Genomic DNA, 20,696 nt, shown 5'->3' on the forward strand with positions numbered 1-20,696 from the left:
CTGTTACTACGGTAACTGACCGTGAGGTTAAGTTACCTCTCTTTGTGAAACAGGCTAGAGTTACCCCTCTTTCTCGGGGTTGAGTTACCTCCCTTTGTGAAACGGAAAACTCAGAGTTTCCCTCATTTCAGGGTTAACCAACTCAGAGTTTTCACTAAACCTGCTACGTGAAACGGACCTCAGGTGTGGTAGCAGGAACAATCAAGTCTCCGCCCCAGACTTCCAGAAGGCCTGCCCAGCCCCGCCCAGAACTCAGAAACAACAGCCACACATGATCATGACAAAAAATAAGTTATTTCTGCAAAAAGTTGCTTTACAGACCAAGTGTGTTCTCACTATTCCACAAAACAAGATTACATTTTTGAAAATTTCTGGTGAATAAATGTTTGAAAAAGCGAATATTTCTTGTGGATGTGTTTGAGTACCTCTATCTTCAGGCTTCAGGCATCACAACCTGTACATATACACATCACAGTAAAATACTGCAACAAAACAAGACATGGGTGTCACCCATCTTCTAAATGTACAAATAAAACCTATTTCAACATCTTTGTCAGACAGTATGAGCAGCATTTTTGCATATTTTAACATATTTTTCCTTACTTATGTAGGAGCTACACAGTGGTGTGGTGGTTAAAACTGTCACCTGACAGCAGGATCGTTTAAGTCCTGTTTTTAAGTCTTGACTGGGGCCTTCTTTTTAATTGGTAGGTCTAAATTGAGTTGGTGATGGTGAGCTCGCATGGCTGTTAGTCTCATTTGTTGTGTACTCTACCTGTTGACCAATGGTGAAAGGCTCCTGTAATCCCCCAAAAAGCTATGTGGGAATTGAAAATGATTATACGTTGCTGTTCTCTGCCTTACAAATGCGTGTATTAATTCTAAGTAATATACTGTATGCAGCCATGTAAATTGTTGGTGTGGAACACTATTCCCATAACCTCCTGACTGACTGTAAATCTCTTTGAGGTTTTTATACTGACATCATAACTGAGCTGTAAACAGCGATCCCTGAGCAGGCAGAACTCAACCTCTAATTCATATTTACATTGCCACTATCTTTGTATTTTATTATTTACAGTATTATATTTATATTACAGTATATTTGCCATGTTTTGACAAGCAATTTCCTTTGAAGAAAAGCTTATCATTTTGAGTATTACTGTTGGCTTTTGTTGGGGGTTTTTGAGCATCAACAATAATTAATTATTAGCCGTGAGTAACATTTCAAGCCTGGATGCACACAGCACCAAAACACAAAAGTTCTTTTAAATCAGTCCTCATATCATCCCTGAAATATTTCCCAAATTGTCAGCAGTATGAAACTCTTTTCTTTCTTTCTTGCCTCGTTGGTGGTAAAAACTGTTATGAAGCGCCACTGTACAGCACAGGATTTTAAAAAGTCTGTTAAAATGAGAGCCTCTGTAAACACAAATAAATCAACAAAAACACGCTATGGCTCCGTACTAAATCCTGAAAATGGGGAGCTACAGCAGGGGACCAATTTGTTGTTAATGGGGCAGAGTACTTTATTGATTTACATTGCCACTCAAACAAAAAGTTATTAACAATATTCCCACGAGAGCCACTTGTATAAATGCCTTATGTAACACAAGTCTCTCTCTGAATCCAAATATGGCCATATTGAATCAGGTTGCAAATTGTATTGTGTAAAGGGACACAAAATGGGTGACTAAACATCTGATAGCAGGTACAAAATAAAAGAAGTGATCAGCGAGAGATCAGATATTTCATGTGTCGATGGGGTAATATTTTTAAAGATACGTTTGGAACATGTTATCTGTTTCCCTCCCTTATCATACAACATGGAAGAAACCACATCTGTTCTCTGTTTGTTTACGCACTCTGTGGCTGAAATGTTGGCTTTAGAAACAATGTTCCTCGTTCCATGAAGAAGCGCTCTCCTCTCCAGACTGTACAAACCTTATTGGCCACAATTCCTTGTACAAAATCAAGCTGACACTTTTCAGTCATATTAAAGTGGTGGACCCACTGTCAAACAAGCAATTTCACGTCACAATAACGTCCAGTTGTCTTGACATGTAAGAAATGTTTCACAGACAGCCCCCTACCATCAAACCAACACCAGTTAAGAAAAAAATCAAAAAGTGACTGACAGTACTGCTGATTGCTCAAGGGGAGAGGCTTAATAGCTATTCTATGCCTCAATGTATTAAATAGTTGTTCATTAAAAAACAGCCCATCCAATAATTTCCATCTAACCTGTAGTTGCATTCCTGCTTTACTCTGAGAACTATGCATAGATTGGTCTTCTTGAGTGATTTGACACCGGCGTCTCCGTATCAAATAAACACCCACAGAACTGTTGTTGGTGGTGGCAAGTCATTTCGCCATTTTGCCTCTCGGACAAACAGCTATTACTGTTCTCTCAAACAGCCTCAGCTTGAAGCAGGAGTGTGTGGGGACAGTGTGAAGAAGCAGTTAACAATCTGTTGCACAAGCAAAGGAGGTGCAAAAAATGGGTTGAAAATAGTCATAGGTGTTAGCAGCAGTGGGATTCAACCAGGGACTGAAATCGTGATGATGTTTCATCAGGTTTGAATGTAGAAGAATTATGTAAAGGAGCCGACTGAAGATGCAGATAAAAGTGGGTCCGGATGGTTTGTCAAGATTAATGATCTTTTTAAAAGAATCAGGATGTTTGTTTGTGGCATCACAAGACTATCTCCTTTGATAAAGATCCATGTCTTTCAAGGTTTTTTGCATCACGTTGTTGTATGAAAAATGTATGTGTCAGTGTCTCTTACCAGCATCATCTCTAATCACAGCAAACTATTAAATCCAGAATTTGCATGTGGTATTACTCTGAAAAATCCACCATGTGGAAAGCTGAATTGCTAGTGTGTTTCGCAGGCATGTTATAATGAATACATACAAAATATCCTACAGGATTTTTAATCACTGCAGTACAATAATTTCCAATATGAATATTACATTACTTAAATATTATAGCCGCTCTCCCTGTGGGATCTAAAGTTGACCTCAGTACGTGAAGTCTCAGCATGCTCCTCAGATGATTCATCTAATGTCTTTGCTAATACATATCTGAGTTTCAGGTGGGTGAACCACACCATGCTCAGCCTACACATTTCAAATAACTCAATTTCCCCGTCTGCGCCCCTGTATTGGCGCGCGCCTGCGCCCGCATGTGCACGGAGAAGTTATTACGTAAGATGTTCCCAATCACATCCCTCCCGGAGTCTGAAGCATGAGTGGCTTTAAGAGATATCGCAGCTCTTATACAGGCAGGATACCTCCTACCTTTTCCTCGAGCACCTGATGTCCAACAGTGCCACAAGTCACAGAAAAAAGGATATTTCTGGAAGAAACGACGGCTAATTTGAAGGGTAATTATGATATGGTATTTAGTTCTTGCATATGGGGATGTGGGTTATCTTTAAGTAGTTACATTTTCCTGTGGGGTCCTGTGGCTATTTACTTTTCCTAATTAGCCACAGCAAAGCTCTAACGATTCAAATAATTGATATTTCTTCATAGAGTTTAATAACAGCATCACACAGCCTGCGCAAACGTCTAAAGTATTCGAATAGGACTCATTGTTTCCTTTTTATTTGCCTCTGCCTGCACTATTCTCCACACCAAATGCTAAAAGTGTAAGTAGCGGTTTTTTTTAGTGGCCATTCCTCTGGCTTTTTAGGTGGAAATCATGTTGGGTCTCCCCCGGCCAGGAGAGCAGTGAGCTCACACGGACACAGAAGTCTCCGCTCTACCCGCCTGGACATTAAAAAAGGTTCACCTCAGGAGGTGCGAGCAAACGTTTGGATTCAGGACCGCTGCAGAGACCCCAGGTAGGATGCACACAATTTGCACAACGTCTAATCAGAATTCTGTGTGGTCGTTTAATCTCTCAAGTGGCTTAAAGACGCAACTCAGAAAGGCAAATATTAAGTTAAAGTAAAAATATATAAATACATTTATATATAAGTTACAACAAATCTTAAAATAGCTGAACGAACCAAGCAGTTATTCGTCAGTTGTTATTTTCTTCTGCAGGATCTTATAGATTACAAACAATTAGAATGCTATGATTTTTCACATTAAGGATCAAATCTCATGTGGGCTTAAAGTGAGTGCTTTAGTTTATTTCCTTGCTAAATTGCTTCTTCTGTTGACACAACAAAACACAGTACACATCAATGCATCATTTTAAGTGTCCAAATTCTGCCATAAATAATCAGCATCAAGGCGGCAGATATGTGCTAGCCACATACTAGGAAATACAGTTGGGTTAAGCTCCAGGAGAGTGATTGTGTTTCACAAAGAAATTAAAGTGGTGCTTGAAGTTCTTTGTACAAGAATGCCTTTTGTTAGGAATACTCTGGCTAATTACCGTGGCTGAAACAGCGCATCCTTATAGGACATTACAGCTCATAACAGAGACAGCCACAAGCAATTAATGTCCCACCTGTCAACATTTATCATAGTTAAGGAGTCCTCCATTAAAAATGATAAATCACTGAAATCCTGCATATGTAATTCTGCTTGCATAGCTGTGTTGCAAAACTAATTTCTAGGGAGCCGTGGGCAAAACAGATCAGTTAAACAGTGCTGTTTTCCAGTGATCACAATGTGAGCACATTTAGAAAAATGCACACAAAAATGGACACACTACTTAGCTTGGCTTTGGGGTAATGAAATTGTATTTCTGTTATGTTTTCGGTTGGAGCTTGTAGGGACCTCATGCGCTGTTGAGGCTGGGAAGCTGCTGTGTCTGTTTAGTGACAATGAAAGGTGCCGTTTAAGGACAGATACAGAATAAATTCTCACCATCAAAATGGAAGAAAGCAGTGAGAGCGAATTATTGTCTCATAGAGAGCAGTCATCATTACTGTTATTGTGATGGAAATTCAAATCAGCTGCTACAGCAAGAGCGCAAAATCGGAATGTGCTGTTTTCTTGATGATTTTCCATCAGTGCATTATTCTTTTAGCCTGCACTAGAGGAGAAGGACAATCTGTGTTCTGCTCACAGCTTCATATCTGCAAACTCACATTAATCACCCTCCTCTTATATTTCTGCTTTTGTTACGTCAAATTCCAAACAAATCGCTGCACGAAAAAGACATTCATTGGATCTACATCCAAAAAGTGTTGCAACTTTAAAATCCTTGTCCTCCCTAACCAGAATTAATTTAGCTCGTTTTTGGAAAAGGTCAAATTCCAATGATGAAATCAACTCACAGCAAGTTAGAGTCTCTCTTACAGTTTTGATTTGAAAAAACAATCTCTTATTATGCCAAAATTTTAAATTGTAAAATGACCTTTACAGGACTGAACATTTGTTTGACTTTGCTCACTTTTTAAATTTTTTTCAGACTACAAATGAAGACGACTGTGAGGAGTGCCAGAGATTAAGGATCAGGCAAAACTCTGAAAGATGCAAATGTCCTTATATTTACTGCAGGTTTGACAAAGTAAATTCATTCTCAAGCCCACAAAAGTTATCATGGAACTGCAGCAGAGCACCAATCACAACCAAGCGAGCAGTCCTCGGTGGGATTTCACTGAGGACTGCTCGCTCTCAGTCAGTGGCACCACTTTCCTTATAATTGCTTACAGCGCAGTTATGGCAGTGGGCCTCATCGGGAACTCTTGCCTGGTGTTTGTGATCACACGGCACAAGGAAATGCACAACGTTACTAACATCTTCATCACCAACCTGTCTTGTTCTGACATTCTAATGTGCATTATATGCCTGCCAGTGACTATTATCTACACACTGATGGACCGCTGGATCCTCGGAGACACCTTGTGTAAGCTCACACCCTTCATCCAGTGTATATCAGTCAGTGTTTCCCTGTTCTCTCTCGTCCTCATCGCCATCGAGCGCTACCAGCTCATTGTCCATCCAACTGGATGGAAACCTCTGGTAAGACACTCCTACGTGGCAGTGGCTGTCACCTGGATCGTGGCCTGCCTAATCTCCGTGCCTTTCCTCTCGTACAACGTGCTTACCTTGCCTTTCCAGAACCTGAGCATCCCAGTCAACGACCACCTTGTTTGTATGGAGATCTGGCCATCTGTTCAGCTGCGGCGGGCTTACACCACCTCCCTGCTTGTCTTTCAGTACTTCCTTCCTCTCGCTCTCATCACGGTCTGCTACCTGCACATCTACTTGCGTCTCAAGAGGCGAAAGGATATAGTGGAGCGCGGCAGAAACACCACTCAAAAGAAGAACAAGGGCTCTACAAGGATCAATGTCATGCTAGTCTCCATAGTGGTGGCAGTTGCCCTCTCCTGGCTCCCTCTGAACGTCTTCAACACTGTGTTTGACTGGGATCACAATGCTATCTCATCATGTGGCCATGACATCATCTTTTCATTCTGCCACCTCACGGCCATGGTTTCCACTTGTGTTAACCCCATCATCTATGGTTTCCTCAACAGTAATTTCCAAAAACAGCTCAAGTCCACGCTGTTGCGCTGTCGCTGCTGGGGGGTGGCAGAGAGGTACGAGAGTGTCCCGCTCTCCACTGTCAGCACAGAGATCACCAAGGGGTCAGTCTTAAGTAATGGCTCAATAAGCATCAATACATAAATTCATGACTTAAGTAGGAGACAAAGAAACTAGTTGGTGCCCGTCGGCCATTATTGTGTCATCATTTGTGCTTTTTTTCCATTATTAAACCTCAGAACAGCAGTGCAGCAAAGCAAACTGGGGACACTTAGCTAGCTTTCACACAGTGTTCTTGATTCATTATAAGTCCACATGTAAGAGGAAGTAGATAAGAAAATGATAGTGCAAATGTTGGGCAAATACAAGTATTGTAGGTGAACTGAGGACACTTTACATGTGCACATTTTCAGTTGTAGTCTGTACAGTCCATCGCCGCCGTGCGCTGTGGGCACATGCAGTGCAAATTAAGAGATACGTGTATCATGTTTTCTCTCTAAAGTTTGAAGATCTGTTCAGAAGTCATGTTGAAATAAAAACCAGCTCTTATCACAGGCTTTTCACACTATTACCTGCAGTAACCACTAGAGACTAATGAAGGGGACAAAAGCCAAACGCTATATTCAATTTGTCACTGTTTTATGTTGAGGGTATTGATGAAAATATTAAGGGATCATGAGCTGTGATGTGTTAATGATTATCAACAGAAGAGTTTATTATGTGACAGAAGGAGAGAGTATTAGTGCATTGGATGTGGCTCCAGGCGTTCATTCAGTCAATTTACTTGCATCATCTTAATGCTTTTTTTATTACCCAAAATCACCACTATCGGTGTAACGATCTCTTACAGAGAACCTTGGTAAGAGCTGTATACATCTCACGCTGTCAGCCAAGGTCTGAATAGTATATATTTGTGTGTGTGTGGGATGGTGCGTCGTAAAATGTGCCATACAACAATCATATATCAGCTGCAATAAAACAAAAATAAAAGTGACAGTAAAGGACTGTGTCAGAGCGGGTCTCTTGTGCTGTATATATCACATGACAGAATTACAGTTTATGGTGTGGTCTGCAATAAAGAGCACTTTGTAGCATGGCAAGCATCTTATGGTAACCTGTTGTTAGTCACTGTGTGGAACTGAACTACATTAAATATATACTTCTTCTTCAACAATAATGCCTGTGTTGTAGTATTTGGATTGCACACTTTTCGATCTTCAGTTCAAAAAGCTTTTGATTAATTTAAAAAAAAATTTAAAAAACATTTTTGAATAGCTCATGCTGGATCACAGAGACATGTAGCTGATGTTGAGTTATGAAGGACATTTCCAATAAGTCAGTGTGCAGATTTGACAAAACAACCTTTTTCTTTTTTTTAAAAAAAGGATTGATGATTTTGATCAGAAACACACACACATACACACATTTGGGACTACTCACTTAGCACGTACAAAAGATTTTGAGCTTCAACTCTAAAGAGCAGCAAAATTTCAAAAACCTTTATATCTCATAACTGGCTACATTGTCACGAGTCAGACAATTCACCTTCCAAAACCTTAAAGAATCACAAAAAATGCACACATACATCTAAAAAACCTAAAATGTCCATGACTCTGTATTTTCTGAAAATTTGAATAAGGGCAACTGGATTTTTGGATCGTGGAGGACGTTTCACCTCTCATCCGAAAGGCTTCTTCAGTTCTAAAGTAGTTGATGGGGAGTATAACCTTACAGCTCACCCTGTATTTTCTAAAATATACAAATGTATACACAACTACAGCTCAAGTTCCAAAGTTTTACACTGTGTACAAAGTAAAAAATACAAAAAAAACCCCAGAATGCAATGATTTGCGTAGCCATGTTTCCCACTGTGTAAAATGCTCTTTTCTTTAAAGAACGCTCTGTAAAAGTCTGGGAACTGAGGAGACCAGTTGCTGGACCTTTGGGAGAGGAATGTTGTCCCATTCTTGTCTGATAGATGATTCTAGCTGCCCACCACTCCTGGGTCTTCTTTGTTGTATTTGCCTTTTCATGATGCGCCAAATCAGTTAATGAAAGGTCTGGTCTGCAGACAGGCGAGTCCATTACCCGGACCGCTCTACAAAGAAGCCCTGCAGTTGTAATCGATGCAGTGTGTGGTTTAACATTGTATTGCTGAATTATACAAAGCCTTTCCTGAAAAATTTGTTGCCTGGATGGGTGCATCTGATGTTTGGAATATTTACGTACCTTTCAGCATTGACTGAACCTTTCCGGATTTGCAAGATGCCAGTTTCATTGGCACTACCATCAAACATGCAATTTTTTTTAACCGAGCATTGATAACAAGCTGGACGTTCCCCTCTCCCCTTTAGCCTGTAGGATGCAGCGTTCATGATTTCCTAAAAGAATTTCAAATTTTGATTTGACTGAACACAGAAAAATTTTCCACTTCGCCTCAGTTAATTTTGAATGTGCTTTGAGAAGAAGACAGTGTTTCTCGATCATGTTCACTTGTGGCTTCTTCTTGCCTTTTCAGATGTGCAAGTTGTCACCTCCATACCATCAGAGATTTTTTTTTAACAAGACAGATGTTTCCTCCCCTCTTTATTTCTGATGAAGCTGCATCTATAATTTCCAGAAATAATTTTCTACTTTGTTCCAGACTGTTTTAGAGTTACTGGATCATTTTCACATATAACTTTTTACACGATAGAGCTTCAACCTGCTTTTGTGGATGACACGGTGAACATCAAAGTGTTCCTGACTCCATGCAGTGATTTCCATTAAAAAAAAATATGCCTTTAATGCAGTGACGGCCTGAAGATCATGGTCATCCAATATCAATTTTTTTCCATGTTCCTTTTGTGCAAAGCTTTCTCCAGATTTGTAGAATATTTTGATATTATGTACTGTAGATGATAAAATATTCTTCACAGACTTTAGATATTCACAGACTTCTGAGCCCCAGTCCATCTTAACTTCTGACAGGCTCTGCTTCTCTTAGGTGCTCTTTATTTTATACCCAGTCATGTCACTGACCTGTTACTAAGTAACTAAATTAGTTTCAACATGTTCTTCCAGCTGTTTCTTTTGTACACCGCTTACTTTTCCAGCCTTTTGTTACCCCCTTCAAAAGCTTTTTTGACACATTTTGCTGCCATCAAATTCAAAATGAGGTCTATATTTTCTCATGAAACAATAGAATATTCCACTTTCAGTATTGATATGTTTTCAATGTTTCATTGTAACTGAGATGTTGGATAATGAGATTTGTAAATGATTGCATTCTGTTTTTATTTGCATTTTACACGGTATCATAACTACATTAGGAATTGGGATTGTACACTCCTAGAAAAAAATCTATTAAGTGTTTTGAAGTGACTCTAAGGGATTATTGAGCTGGTGTATTTATCCGAGAGCTACTGAACACTTGACTGACATGACAACTTTAAAGCTCACTTTGGACAGGAGGTTCACAAAAAAAAATCTTACAATGAATATTTCAAAATATTGCTCAGGTCAAACCCAGTGTGCTGCCTCTGTTTGCATTATTTAGGGGAATGTCTGAGATCACAAAATTTTTAGACGTGCTTGTATTGTTGAATACATTAGTGGTGCAATAGATGTAGAGAAGCTCAATGGGAAATGGTTATTAATATTCATGTGGGAAAACCCACATTGAAAGAGCAACTGAGAAGGAAAGAGAAGGTACGTATTGTGCTGTTGGTTAACTTTTAGCTCTGACCATATGTGAGGATGTCAAGTGAACATTAAACAAAGACTAACCTGTTTTTCTGCCAGGTTGCTTTCTTAAGGCATTTTCACCTTTAAGAGATCTCTCATAGGTCCATGTAAGCATAATTGACTGTGTGCTTCCGCTCCTTTGGTTTGAGCTGGCCTTTACAGACTGCCAATTCATACTTGACTCCTCTCACCTGACTCTCCTTTAGAGGCCCACAAAGTGAACGTAGCACTGTTCATTTTGATTGGAATACAGGACCCAAGATGCCGGAGGCGCTGATGTGCTCCAGTGGCACTTGGCAATGAGTGGAACTTAAATTACACCATTTTGCGTTGTTACCCAAGAGTAGGGACACATTACTGTGCTATGAAATGAAGCTCAGCGGGAGACAAACACTTAATGAGTCCACCAGGCCAGACTCTCTTCTTCAGTGGTGCAGATCCAGATAGATTAGCATCTTGGCTCCCTGCATTTTAATTTAGAGATACTCTCATAGAAGATATCACTCCAGATCACAGGAACAACATGTACTAGTCAGCCAGAGATTCATGCAAGCTGTTGTTATGAGAATTTAAATTCTCCTCTGTCATTTCTGCCCACATTTCTACTGAAAGAACAGGGCATCATTCATCCTGTTTAGCCTTTCCCCTTTATCATTAGAGATGGGGTTTATGGTCTTGAATCCGAACAGTACATGCTGAGCTCAAATATAAAAATCAGCTAAAAAAAAATTGTACTTGCAATGATGTCCGACAGCGGACGTGTGCACCTTTGATCCCTGTGAGAACAAACTTGTCCTTTTAGAAAAGCAAATGAAAAGGTCATGGAGTCAGTCTGCTGACTCTAAAACCCCTTATCTTTGTATAATACATACAGTACTAGCATCTGTAGAAGGTACTTAAACAGGCAGATAGCTCATTTATGGGTCAAACACACATATCAGCTCAGTCAATATTTTCTTGCTCTCTTATCTTTCGATTGAATTGCCCTAATGGTTCCACCTTGTATCAGGTGCTTCCCCACTCATCAGACCTGCAAGAAGAGTTTATTTCATGTTATAGTTCCAGCGTCTATCCATTTATTTCTATCAAAGCAGCCTCCAAAGCGAATTCATGGCAAAAACTCTCTTAGATGTCCCAATTTATTTATTTTTTTAATCTGAAAGTATGGTGACATATAGTGTAGTACATTGTATCTTCTTTTGCATTAGTAACAAACAGATTGTTGACAAATGTTGGTAACACACAGCAAACCATGGTACTGAAATTAAAGTTGTATTTGATTAAATAAAGACTAAAGACTGCTAACTAATTAGAAGTTATTGCAGCTATGGAGCCCATGATCAGCGGGGTGTGTGTCTTCAGTAGGTATTTATAATTGGTTCTTTTGGAAATCATCAAATATTGATATCTAACATCTGAAATAAACTACAAGGAATGTTTGGGAAATCTTTGATTTGAAGTAAAGAAGGTATCGTTCATGATGGTGTTATATCCTGCTGTGCTGTTGCTTCTCATTTATTCACGCCTTATCAAACCGCTTTCAATAAGCGACAATACTTGACCCATGTGGTGTTGGCTGTATGTTCAGGTGAAAGTGTCATCATCTCATCAGTAACATGAAACCAGATCAAATGATTTTCTGTCATGTGTGTTTGCTGAGTAACACCTGAGTGACAGACTGATTGAACACTTTGAAAAAAGCACACTTTCCATAGATGATAAGAGTGTGCTCAACCCATATGCTCGTCAACAGGATAATACAACCTGTTGTATTCCTGTCAAATCACCATGATGGATAAACTTCGATTTCTTATACAGTTTGTTTAATTCCATATACTACTGGCAAACATGCCTGTCACCTGTTCAAATAATTGCAATTTTTCTTATCCAATAATAATTAAACAGTTTTATAATCCAGCTGAGATTCTGGATTGCACAAGATACAAGCCAAGCAAACAATGATCTAATGAATTGGCTTTGAGTACATTTCCTTATGATGAACAAACGCAGTAAAGTACTAAAAGTTTAATTAATAATGCCACTGACAGAATCTCGCAGTCTTGTGGACAATATTAGATTCAAAACTTCACAAGATGTCAGGCAGATATCATACAGATTCAACTGTTTCTGTCAGACTGTTTCTTAAAGCAGACAGGCACGACAATAACACAGTGACAGACTAGAACCTTCAAGGATGAAGTTTTATGTCGATATCTTGTGCCCTCTGGTGGATGAACATACCATCTCACGCTCTGATTTTTTACTATACGTGATGTGGACAGCCAAACCCAAACTATCCATCCATCCATTCATTTTCTATACCCGCTGAATCCGTTGGTCGGGTCACGGGGTGCTGGAACCTATCCCAGCAGTCCAAACCCAAACCCCCCTATATTTTGCCTAGTAAAAAGGTTGATTAACTACACACACACACACACATACAAAAAGAGAGAATAGAATAGCACAATCATCCTAGTTTTCTGTCTTCATGGGGGCCCCACCCCCCTAAGAAAAATCATACCTCGATTTGACCCCAACCCGAACGTTAATTCAAATGCCTAAGTACGATAATAATTCATCCCCCCAAAAATTTTTGAATAAATAAATAGAAAAGTAGGTGGTTTGTCAGAAGGTTTCCCAAATTAGCCAATGTTACACAGATATTGCATATTTATATATCAGCCTAACATTGACATCACCCGATACTCAGATAATCAACAAATTGGATCCCATTAACCAATGGCAGCGATTGATAATATCAGGTGTGTCTGTTCCATTTATTTAGCCTTGAAATTTAATTGTTTTACAAATTCGTATGAATTAATTTGTACTCCTTCAAACATGCTGTGATTAAGGGCTGAGACACTACTAACTTTGGGCTTTCCAACCCGAGCTCAGCACACACGTTCCTGTCACTTGGTGGTGGCGTTCCATGTATGCCACACCTACCTGATCATAAATCCTGTTTTTTCTGTTTGACTGTCTCTCGGTCAACTTTGCACCTTGCGCCTGCATCTTGCTTCCTGTCTGATGTCGCAGACCTCAGCCTCTTTAGCTCTCATGGGGTTTTTTCTCACAATCTGTTCTTTTGCTACAATGATTTGCGTCTCCATGCTGTGTTTCGGACCAGCCTTTTGTAGCCTGATAGCACTTCTTGATTGCAGCCACTTCTTCAGTCTGTTGGGTGTACATGCTGGGACCTATTGGGTTTCTGCTGCCTGAGGTGTTTTTTTACTTTGTCATGATATTCCTCTGGATCTTTATCGTTTCATCCTTTGAGAGTGGCTCTGACACTCACTTGCCCCTGATCTCCTTCCTCTTAGTGTACAGTCCCAGGGTTTGTGAGGAGCTTCCCTGCCTTGGTATCGCTTCTATTTGTCTGGTCGTCCTACTGAAAAAGCCATAATGTATAAAGGGACCACAAAGTAAAACGGCTGAAAAGTGAATCTTATTATTCCACACTCAACCCATGTTGCTATATCTGCAACTATCATCACCTGAAATTCATTAGACTGCAACTGTACTTCTTCTGTAATTCTTAATCAAACTTTAATGAAAACAAGCAGTCCGAGCAATTGGGAACTCTTGTTTTGAGAAACAAAAGTTAGGTGTTGCTGCATGAAATGTCCCAAAGAAAATCAGCAGAAAACTAAAAGCAAATGTTTCCGTAGCTTTTATTCTTTTATTATTATGATTTGATTAAACAGTAAGTCATAACATGCAGTAATCCCATCAGTTGTGATATGCTGATTTAATAATTCAACATAGGGTTAAACATCATTTTTTGTAGACGCGGCGTCCATTTTCCCTGTCGGTTACACCGCCCTGAAGAAACAAAAAGAAATTAATTCATGAAAAATTTCACTTATGCCAATCTTTGACAGTCCAATATAAACACAAGAAACTTGTGCTAAAGAAAATAAAAAATAAAATAAAGGACCAGACTCAGTGAATAATTCCCTACACTCCGTATTATATAGATCAGTGAGCAGTGCTGACCAACATATCATTGGGGTCATCAGGTGGGAACCTCCTTTCATCAGTGTTTCGTCTAGTTGGGCCCACGACACCTCCAGGAGGCTAGACAATGACCACTGGCGTCCCAGAGTCACCCCCTTAATGCCAGCCAACACTGCCCCTCACACCACAACAACCATAATCTACCTCAGCTTCTCACCAACTGCACACCAGTTACAGCGGGGTGGGGATGCAAACCCTGGTTCGGGTAGGGGAAGAAATAAAAGAGGTAAGAAAAGCAGGAATGGGATTCAAACCCTGGTTCGGGTAGGGGTAATGAAAATATAGAGGGTGCCAGAGGTGGAGGCAGGACAAGACACACTAGCAGATTCAGCAGACAAACTCACCTAAACAATCCTATAATCACTAACAATGCCAGCAAAAACAAATCCATACAACTCACTCCAAGCCAACTCACCCAAAATGGCCACCTGGTTTCAAAAAGATCACATGTGCCAAACCCTCCACTTAAATAGCTTGAACTTCTTCTTTGCTTTTTCAAAAGTCTGTTTACCCTAAGTGCCCCCCCTGCTGGGCCCCCAGTTGCTATTGCATCTTCTAATCCAAATCCACTGGCTGAATTTTACTGCTTTATCTGAAACCTCCTTCACTATTTTTCTCACACTCTGTCCACTTACACCCAGCTCCCTCAACAATGAGACAACAGACTTTGCAACAAATCCTCTACATCCTACTTCCACTGGACAGATTCTAACCTTCCATCCTCGCTGCTCTGCTTCTGCCCCCAACTCCACATATCTAAGCTTTTTCCTTTCAAATGCTTCCTCTACTAATTCCTCCCAAGGAACAGTAATGGTAGATGTCTCAGTTAAACCAAATTATAAATGAGTTTCACATACAAGAAATCCTTTCATTCTGTAGATTTTGGCAAAAGGAGACTCGTCCGCACAACCCACAACACGGCAAGGTGCATCCATGTGTGGAAAACCCTCAACTACCTGCAACAGAAAGAGACAGACACACATCAGAAAGAACACTGAGGAGGAGCAGTAAATGTTTTGAAGAAGCGAGAGGTGCCGCCAAACAAATGCTCACATTGTCCAACGTGTCTGAAAAGGTGTCCAAATCTCTCTTCCCTCCTGGACTCAGGCCAAACGACCAGTGCTGACAGGTGACCTGCAGCAGCACGCTCCCCACCAGCAGCGGCCACAGTGCCCACGTTCTTACAGCCATTCTGAGGGGGTAAAAAGGTTTGGACCACACATATAATCATGTTAGTGATTTTTTTTTTCTTCTTCTTCTTCTTCTACAAGCCCACATGTTGTCATACTTCTCAGCACTAGACTGTATAAGGTGATTTTCTTTTCACCTTTTGTTCATAAGCCAGGGAACGTCTCCAACCTGCGCCGTCGTGCTTTGTGAATCCCTCTGCACACTATGGTTTATATAAGCCTGTGCTGCTTTGTTTCCTCCACCACTTCACCACAGGGGGTCACAAAGTGGCATTAAGCAACGCTGAGCATCACCGGCAACCCGCAGAGGTGTTTAAAAGATTACACTCGGGATGGGATTTTTGCTGTTCCATGAAAGATTAAACAAGTTACACGCTGTTCCACAAACATTAAGATATCTTCAGCCACTCTCAAGTGGGTTTTCTTCTTTAATTACACATTTTGGACGTACATTCATTCATAAGTGAAACACAAAAGATGGAAGACTTTTTTTCTTCATAGCAGTTTATTTTTAACAGTCATTTACGGAAACATATTTCCATGTTTGAGTGCATTAATCAGAGACAAGTACACCACTCCTTGCTTTTTAAACAGGAATCAGTATCTGCCTCATACTGCATTCAGTGAGATGTATTAAAATAAATAACCATAGCTCTTTCATTGATTTTCACACTCAAGTTGAAATACACAATTTGATTGCCTTCATCATTCATTCTCGCAGGCTGGGTACCTACTATTGAACTGAGTGAATAGTATTGCATCGGAGCAGCTTTGAGCTGCCGCCAGACTTCACCAGTCGATAAGGAACATATCTCCGCACACATGCAAACGGACACGTCTCATAAAAACTGAGGTGAGATTCTTTACAAAACAACAGACAACACCCAACTACTCTTTTTTTTTTTAGGGGGGCGTGGTTTCAGAAGCACAGGATGTGATTTATACAAGAGTACATACGAAAAGCATCAAACATTTTTGGTGAAAGGGTATACCGCACAACACGTTAACATACACATGTGCAAATAACTTCAAAGCATGATTATGTGATATACTCGAGTGAGTAAGCTTTAACAGCACGCGCACATGGAAATGACTTTTCTGTTAAAGCGCGTTGAGCTGGTTTATCTTCTCCTAACTGGAATATGAGGAACAATGAATGTTAAACATACATTTTTCAATAAGCCATGGCACATTCAAATGCATGCACCTGTGGATCACTTACACACTGGGTTAATAAATAGAGGTAGATTCACAGAACACATACCAAGAGAAAGCAACATTTCAAAGGAGGAAAGGAGAAACCTTGCAGCTCTACACAATGTATTGCATACTCAAGCTGTGTTAGAGCTTGCCTGTAGCATAGTTTTACAGTGCACTAACAGCACTTCCAGCCTCTCAGACTGTGCTCTTGTACTCTATGGCTTTGGCTTGCATCGCTTATTAAATCCAGCAAAATTAAGTTACATACTTAAGGAGGCATATATTGTTTATGGAAACAGTAAATGATAAAGTAACCCCTTCTATTTCTGCTACTGCAGCATTCGGTGAAGCTCAGCTTTACCGCTCGCCGGTAATCAGATTTGAACTCCTATTAACATGTCAAGTAAATATAAATTACGCAAAACATAACTTGAGTTTAAACACTGGACTACATCCAGACACATTAACAAACACGATGAACATGACTTTGTTTTGGTGAATTATGCAGCTGAACATTTAAAAAAGAAACACCGACAACCCTCGATAAACTCTAGTGCAAGATATTTAAATATTTTGGTGCAATTCAAGGGATGTGCACGCAAATTCCTGCACTGCACACAGGAAGAAAAGAAAGAGTGAAAGATGGACCATATTGAGTGACAGGCTGGAGGGAAAAAAAAGCCAGAAAGATGCCAGCTGGAGTCGAAGGTGTGCGCTGGTGAGTTATCTGACACTCTGTGACATGTGCAGAGGGGTCAGCATCTCTTCAAAAATGGCTCCTTTCACATTTGACCCTCTCAGGTTGGCTTCTTGTAGATCACAGCCGGACAGGTCGCAGTTCTGCAAAATGTGACAAAAGCAATGAATATTAAAAGCTTGACTTATTGGTCATCACTTTATCGCCTTTTCCTTTTCAGCTTCTGTTCTATGGCTTACATCCATCAGCCATTACAATATGACGACTAACAGTGTAGTGAAAAACAGTGATTATCTTATTACAATGGCGCCTGTCAGTAGATGGGATATATAAACATTTAGTCCTCGAAGCTGATGTGACGTAAGCCGAAAAATGCCAAATTGTTATGGCTACAGCCGGGTCATAACATCTCCACATATGCAGCTGTGGCATGTTCCACATCTTGCACAAAAAGAAGTCTAAGGGAGGAAAACCAGTGAAAACCAGTGAAATCAAATTCCCTGATGGCAGTGGCGTCTTCTGCTAAGATAATGCACCCGTTACCCATTATAATGTTACTTTTAACAAGAATCAAACAACTTGTATAAACCCCCAGCAGATGTTATGAAACAATTATGTCATCATAAAATGATAATATGATAAGATCTTGATGAGATTTAGCATTATATAAAGTATAATAAAAAATAGTCTATAGAGGGACAGAAAATTACATTTTGGATTTGTTTCATTAGTTTTTTTCATTAACTGACAAGTTCTCATAACCCAGCCTGCCATCTGAGTCAACATCAACGACTGCTTTTAAAGATAATCCCGTCTGATAGGTTTAATTTACCTCGAGATCCGTCCCTGCTAAAGTGGCCCCCCGCAGGTTACAGTTCTTCAGCTTTGCATTTTTGAGAGTGGCCACACGCAGATTGATGCCGGTCATTTGGCTTCCTTCCATGTCGACTCCTTTGAGGTTTGCACCTGATTACAAAAAGATGACGTGAGTTGGCAAATGTGGGACAATGCGTTCTTTGATTAAGAATCTTGACAGAGTACCTTCCAGATTGGCCTTCAGTCCGGATGGATCTTCAAAGTTGCATCCTTTGAGAGAAGCCCCCTCAGCGTTGGAACAGAGCATCTTCACTCCTTGTAAGTTAGCACCCTTCAAACGACAATACAAAGATCATAAGCGATGAGAATATTCTTGTTTACACTGAGCTATTAATTTAAAGTCTGTGGAATAAATGTTCTGCTTTTTCTTATTTTTGTGAATGAGGTAACTGCATGTCAAAAAGCCAAATGATTTTATAGACAACTAAAGGGAGCAGTACCTTAAAAGTGAATACAAATCAAGTATCAGCAATGAAAAAGATGAGCAACAAGATGATGACAGGATTATGACCCACTGTGAGACCATAATGTTCTTCTGAGAGGATTCTTCACTCACTATGTGTTTGCTAGCACTGTGAAATAGTGTTTACACCTACATCCAGGTTGGCTCCAGAGAGGTCAGCCCGCTCCAGATTGGAGCAGCACAGATTAGCGTGGGACAGATTGCAGCGGCTCAGATTAGCCATCTTGAAATTGATATAGCGCAGATCAAGCCGGGACAGATCAGCACCACTGAAATTAAGCCCCTGAGAAAAGTAGGCACGACAGCATCAAATAATTGATCAACTTGACACCGTTATGTGATGGGGTCCAATTGAAACATTTTAGACTAGCTCTACCTGACAGCGGAGCTCTGACTTGGTGGGCGTTGCCAAAAGAAAACGAACAAACTCTTTGCGGGAAATGGGAGAGTGGTCCTCAGGTGGCTGCGAGTTCTGTTACAAAAGCAAGAACTTTAGGTCAAAACAGATTCAAGGGAAAGACCCCATTATACACCAGCACATTTCATACCACCTTGATTGCTACTTCCAGCTGCTCGGCCAGCAGCTCAACTCCAAAGAACCGAGCCTCCTCGAGGACCCCTGAAAGACATTTAGTATGATTATATAATTCCCCTGCTTGTCTAAAGCTAAGTTTAAAAAACACTTCATCATTTAGGACTTATTTGAAAAGCTCACCTCTTATATTTATGCCTTCGTTGAAAATAAGCTGACCGTGTCTCAGGTAGTTGAGAATAGGCTCAAAGTATTCAGGGCTGCGGTCGATTAGGTAAGCCCCATGCTCGTCCTGCTTGTTTCCCCACACATCTGGAGTGAACACAGACAAAACCCCTTCAACAACATGTCTGTCATTAAACACAAGTTGAACACTTACTGATCAGCTAGTTCCTGGCACCTTTCTCACGGAACATGTGAGCAAGCATACTCTCCGGCTCCTTGCTGACCAAAGTGCTCCTGATCAGACAACAGACACATTCAACGGATAAATAAACAAGTATGGACTGTAATATAGAAGTTTTGTGTAATGTGCTTACTGGAGTCTAGTGGAAAACATTAATTACACCACAAATACCTGGTGGTGGTGAAGAGACGCCCACCGATATTCAGGGTTAGCCAGTCAGTGTGTGCTCCATCAGATGTAACCTTGGCTTCATTCTGTGGGTCTGTGATTGAAAAGAAATAAGAGTGGCTGAAACCATGTGGACACTTTGACAGGAAATAAAACTTCTGCAGCAGTAGCAGAAAACACTCACCAATAAATGGATCTCCTTCTGACACATACAGCACATCGTCATCGCTGTTACAATCACAAATGGTCACAAAATGAGGAGATACATTCATAATGCTGAAACAACATAGGTTGTTCTTGCCTAAAGTGAGCTTACCGGATTAGGGTAATGTCATCTATGAGACCACCCTTTCCATTGTATAAACAGGACGCTTTGATTCCCAACTTATTGCTTGCTACGGACAGTAAGTCAGACAAGGTCCCATAAACTGCTACAACCTAAAAACAAAAGAGAAAAAAAAAAAAAAATCAATGGGTTAAAGTGTAAACCAGAATGAGTCACTCCAATGTAATGTGAAATGATCAGCAGTCAGCTGAGAAAGGCAAAGTTGAGCTGTTTAGTGTGAAAAAACAATACCATAAAGGCCCATGTTAACCTCTACTTCACATTTCAACAGATATTACGAAGCAGTGTTTATTATCCATCATCATAGACCTACTGCACAATTTGTTCAGTGGAAAAAGCCAGTCATTCTGCGGCCCATGCTCCCACACTGAACAGTCTGACTTTTTACCCACCTTGCCATTTTTAGATGTTCCGTTAACAAATAAGGTAACTCTTCTCATTCTTTACTCGCTTTGGTTCTAGGTAATTTCATATAAACACAGTACTAACGTTATACTAGCCAGCTAGCTAACAGCTCCACGAAACAAATGAAGCTGGCCAACTAACTGCACCAGACAACAACACGAGACAAATGATGCCTTCAGAAACATCCGGAAAAAGTAGTATTATGAGTTGT

The 20,696-nt window shown here is 40.3% G+C and overlaps 3 protein-coding genes across 3 annotated transcripts; 1 reads left to right on the plus strand and 2 right to left on the minus strand.

The window, feature by feature from the left end:
• Nucleotides 1-3,247: 3,247 nt before the first annotated feature.
• Nucleotides 3,248-7,603, plus strand: npy8br (neuropeptide Y receptor Y8b). Its single transcript, XM_075469102.1, has 3 exons — nucleotides 3,248-3,389; nucleotides 3,701-3,851; nucleotides 5,378-7,603. Exon 3 carries the CDS (start codon nucleotides 5,509-5,511, stop codon nucleotides 6,598-6,600), a length of 1,092 nt encoding a protein of 363 aa, XP_075325217.1. The 5' UTR covers nucleotides 3,248-3,389; nucleotides 3,701-3,851; nucleotides 5,378-5,508; the 3' UTR covers nucleotides 6,601-7,603.
• Nucleotides 7,604-13,852: 6,249 nt separating this feature from the next.
• LOC142382978 (progonadoliberin-1-like) lies at nucleotides 13,853-15,582 on the minus strand. The gene is made up of 4 exons (XM_075469103.1): nucleotides 15,530-15,582; nucleotides 15,256-15,394; nucleotides 15,060-15,158; nucleotides 13,853-14,007 (listed from the first exon to the last, which is right to left on the minus strand). The coding sequence occupies exons 1-4, from the start codon at nucleotides 15,538-15,540 to the stop codon at nucleotides 13,960-13,962; spliced, it is 297 nt and encodes a 98-aa protein (XP_075325218.1). The 5' UTR covers nucleotides 15,541-15,582; the 3' UTR covers nucleotides 13,853-13,959.
• A 302-nt stretch (nucleotides 15,583-15,884) lies between these two features.
• kctd9a (potassium channel tetramerization domain containing 9a) lies at nucleotides 15,885-20,642 on the minus strand. Its single transcript, XM_075469104.1, has 12 exons — nucleotides 20,473-20,642; nucleotides 20,051-20,172; nucleotides 19,919-19,962; nucleotides 19,738-19,828; nucleotides 19,561-19,619; nucleotides 19,344-19,472; nucleotides 19,180-19,247; nucleotides 19,005-19,100; nucleotides 18,762-18,911; nucleotides 18,331-18,436; nucleotides 18,122-18,255; nucleotides 15,885-17,432 (listed from the first exon to the last, which is right to left on the minus strand). The coding sequence occupies exons 1-12, from the start codon at nucleotides 20,518-20,520 to the stop codon at nucleotides 17,316-17,318; spliced, it is 1,164 nt and encodes a 387-aa protein (XP_075325219.1). The 5' UTR covers nucleotides 20,521-20,642; the 3' UTR covers nucleotides 15,885-17,315.
• Nucleotides 20,643-20,696: the final 54 nt, after the last annotated feature.

The sequence above is a fragment of the Odontesthes bonariensis genome, chromosome 6 (assembly GCF_027942865.1).
Source record: "Odontesthes bonariensis isolate fOdoBon6 chromosome 6, fOdoBon6.hap1, whole genome shotgun sequence".
NCBI lineage: Eukaryota > Metazoa > Chordata > Actinopteri > Atheriniformes > Atherinopsidae > Odontesthes > Odontesthes bonariensis.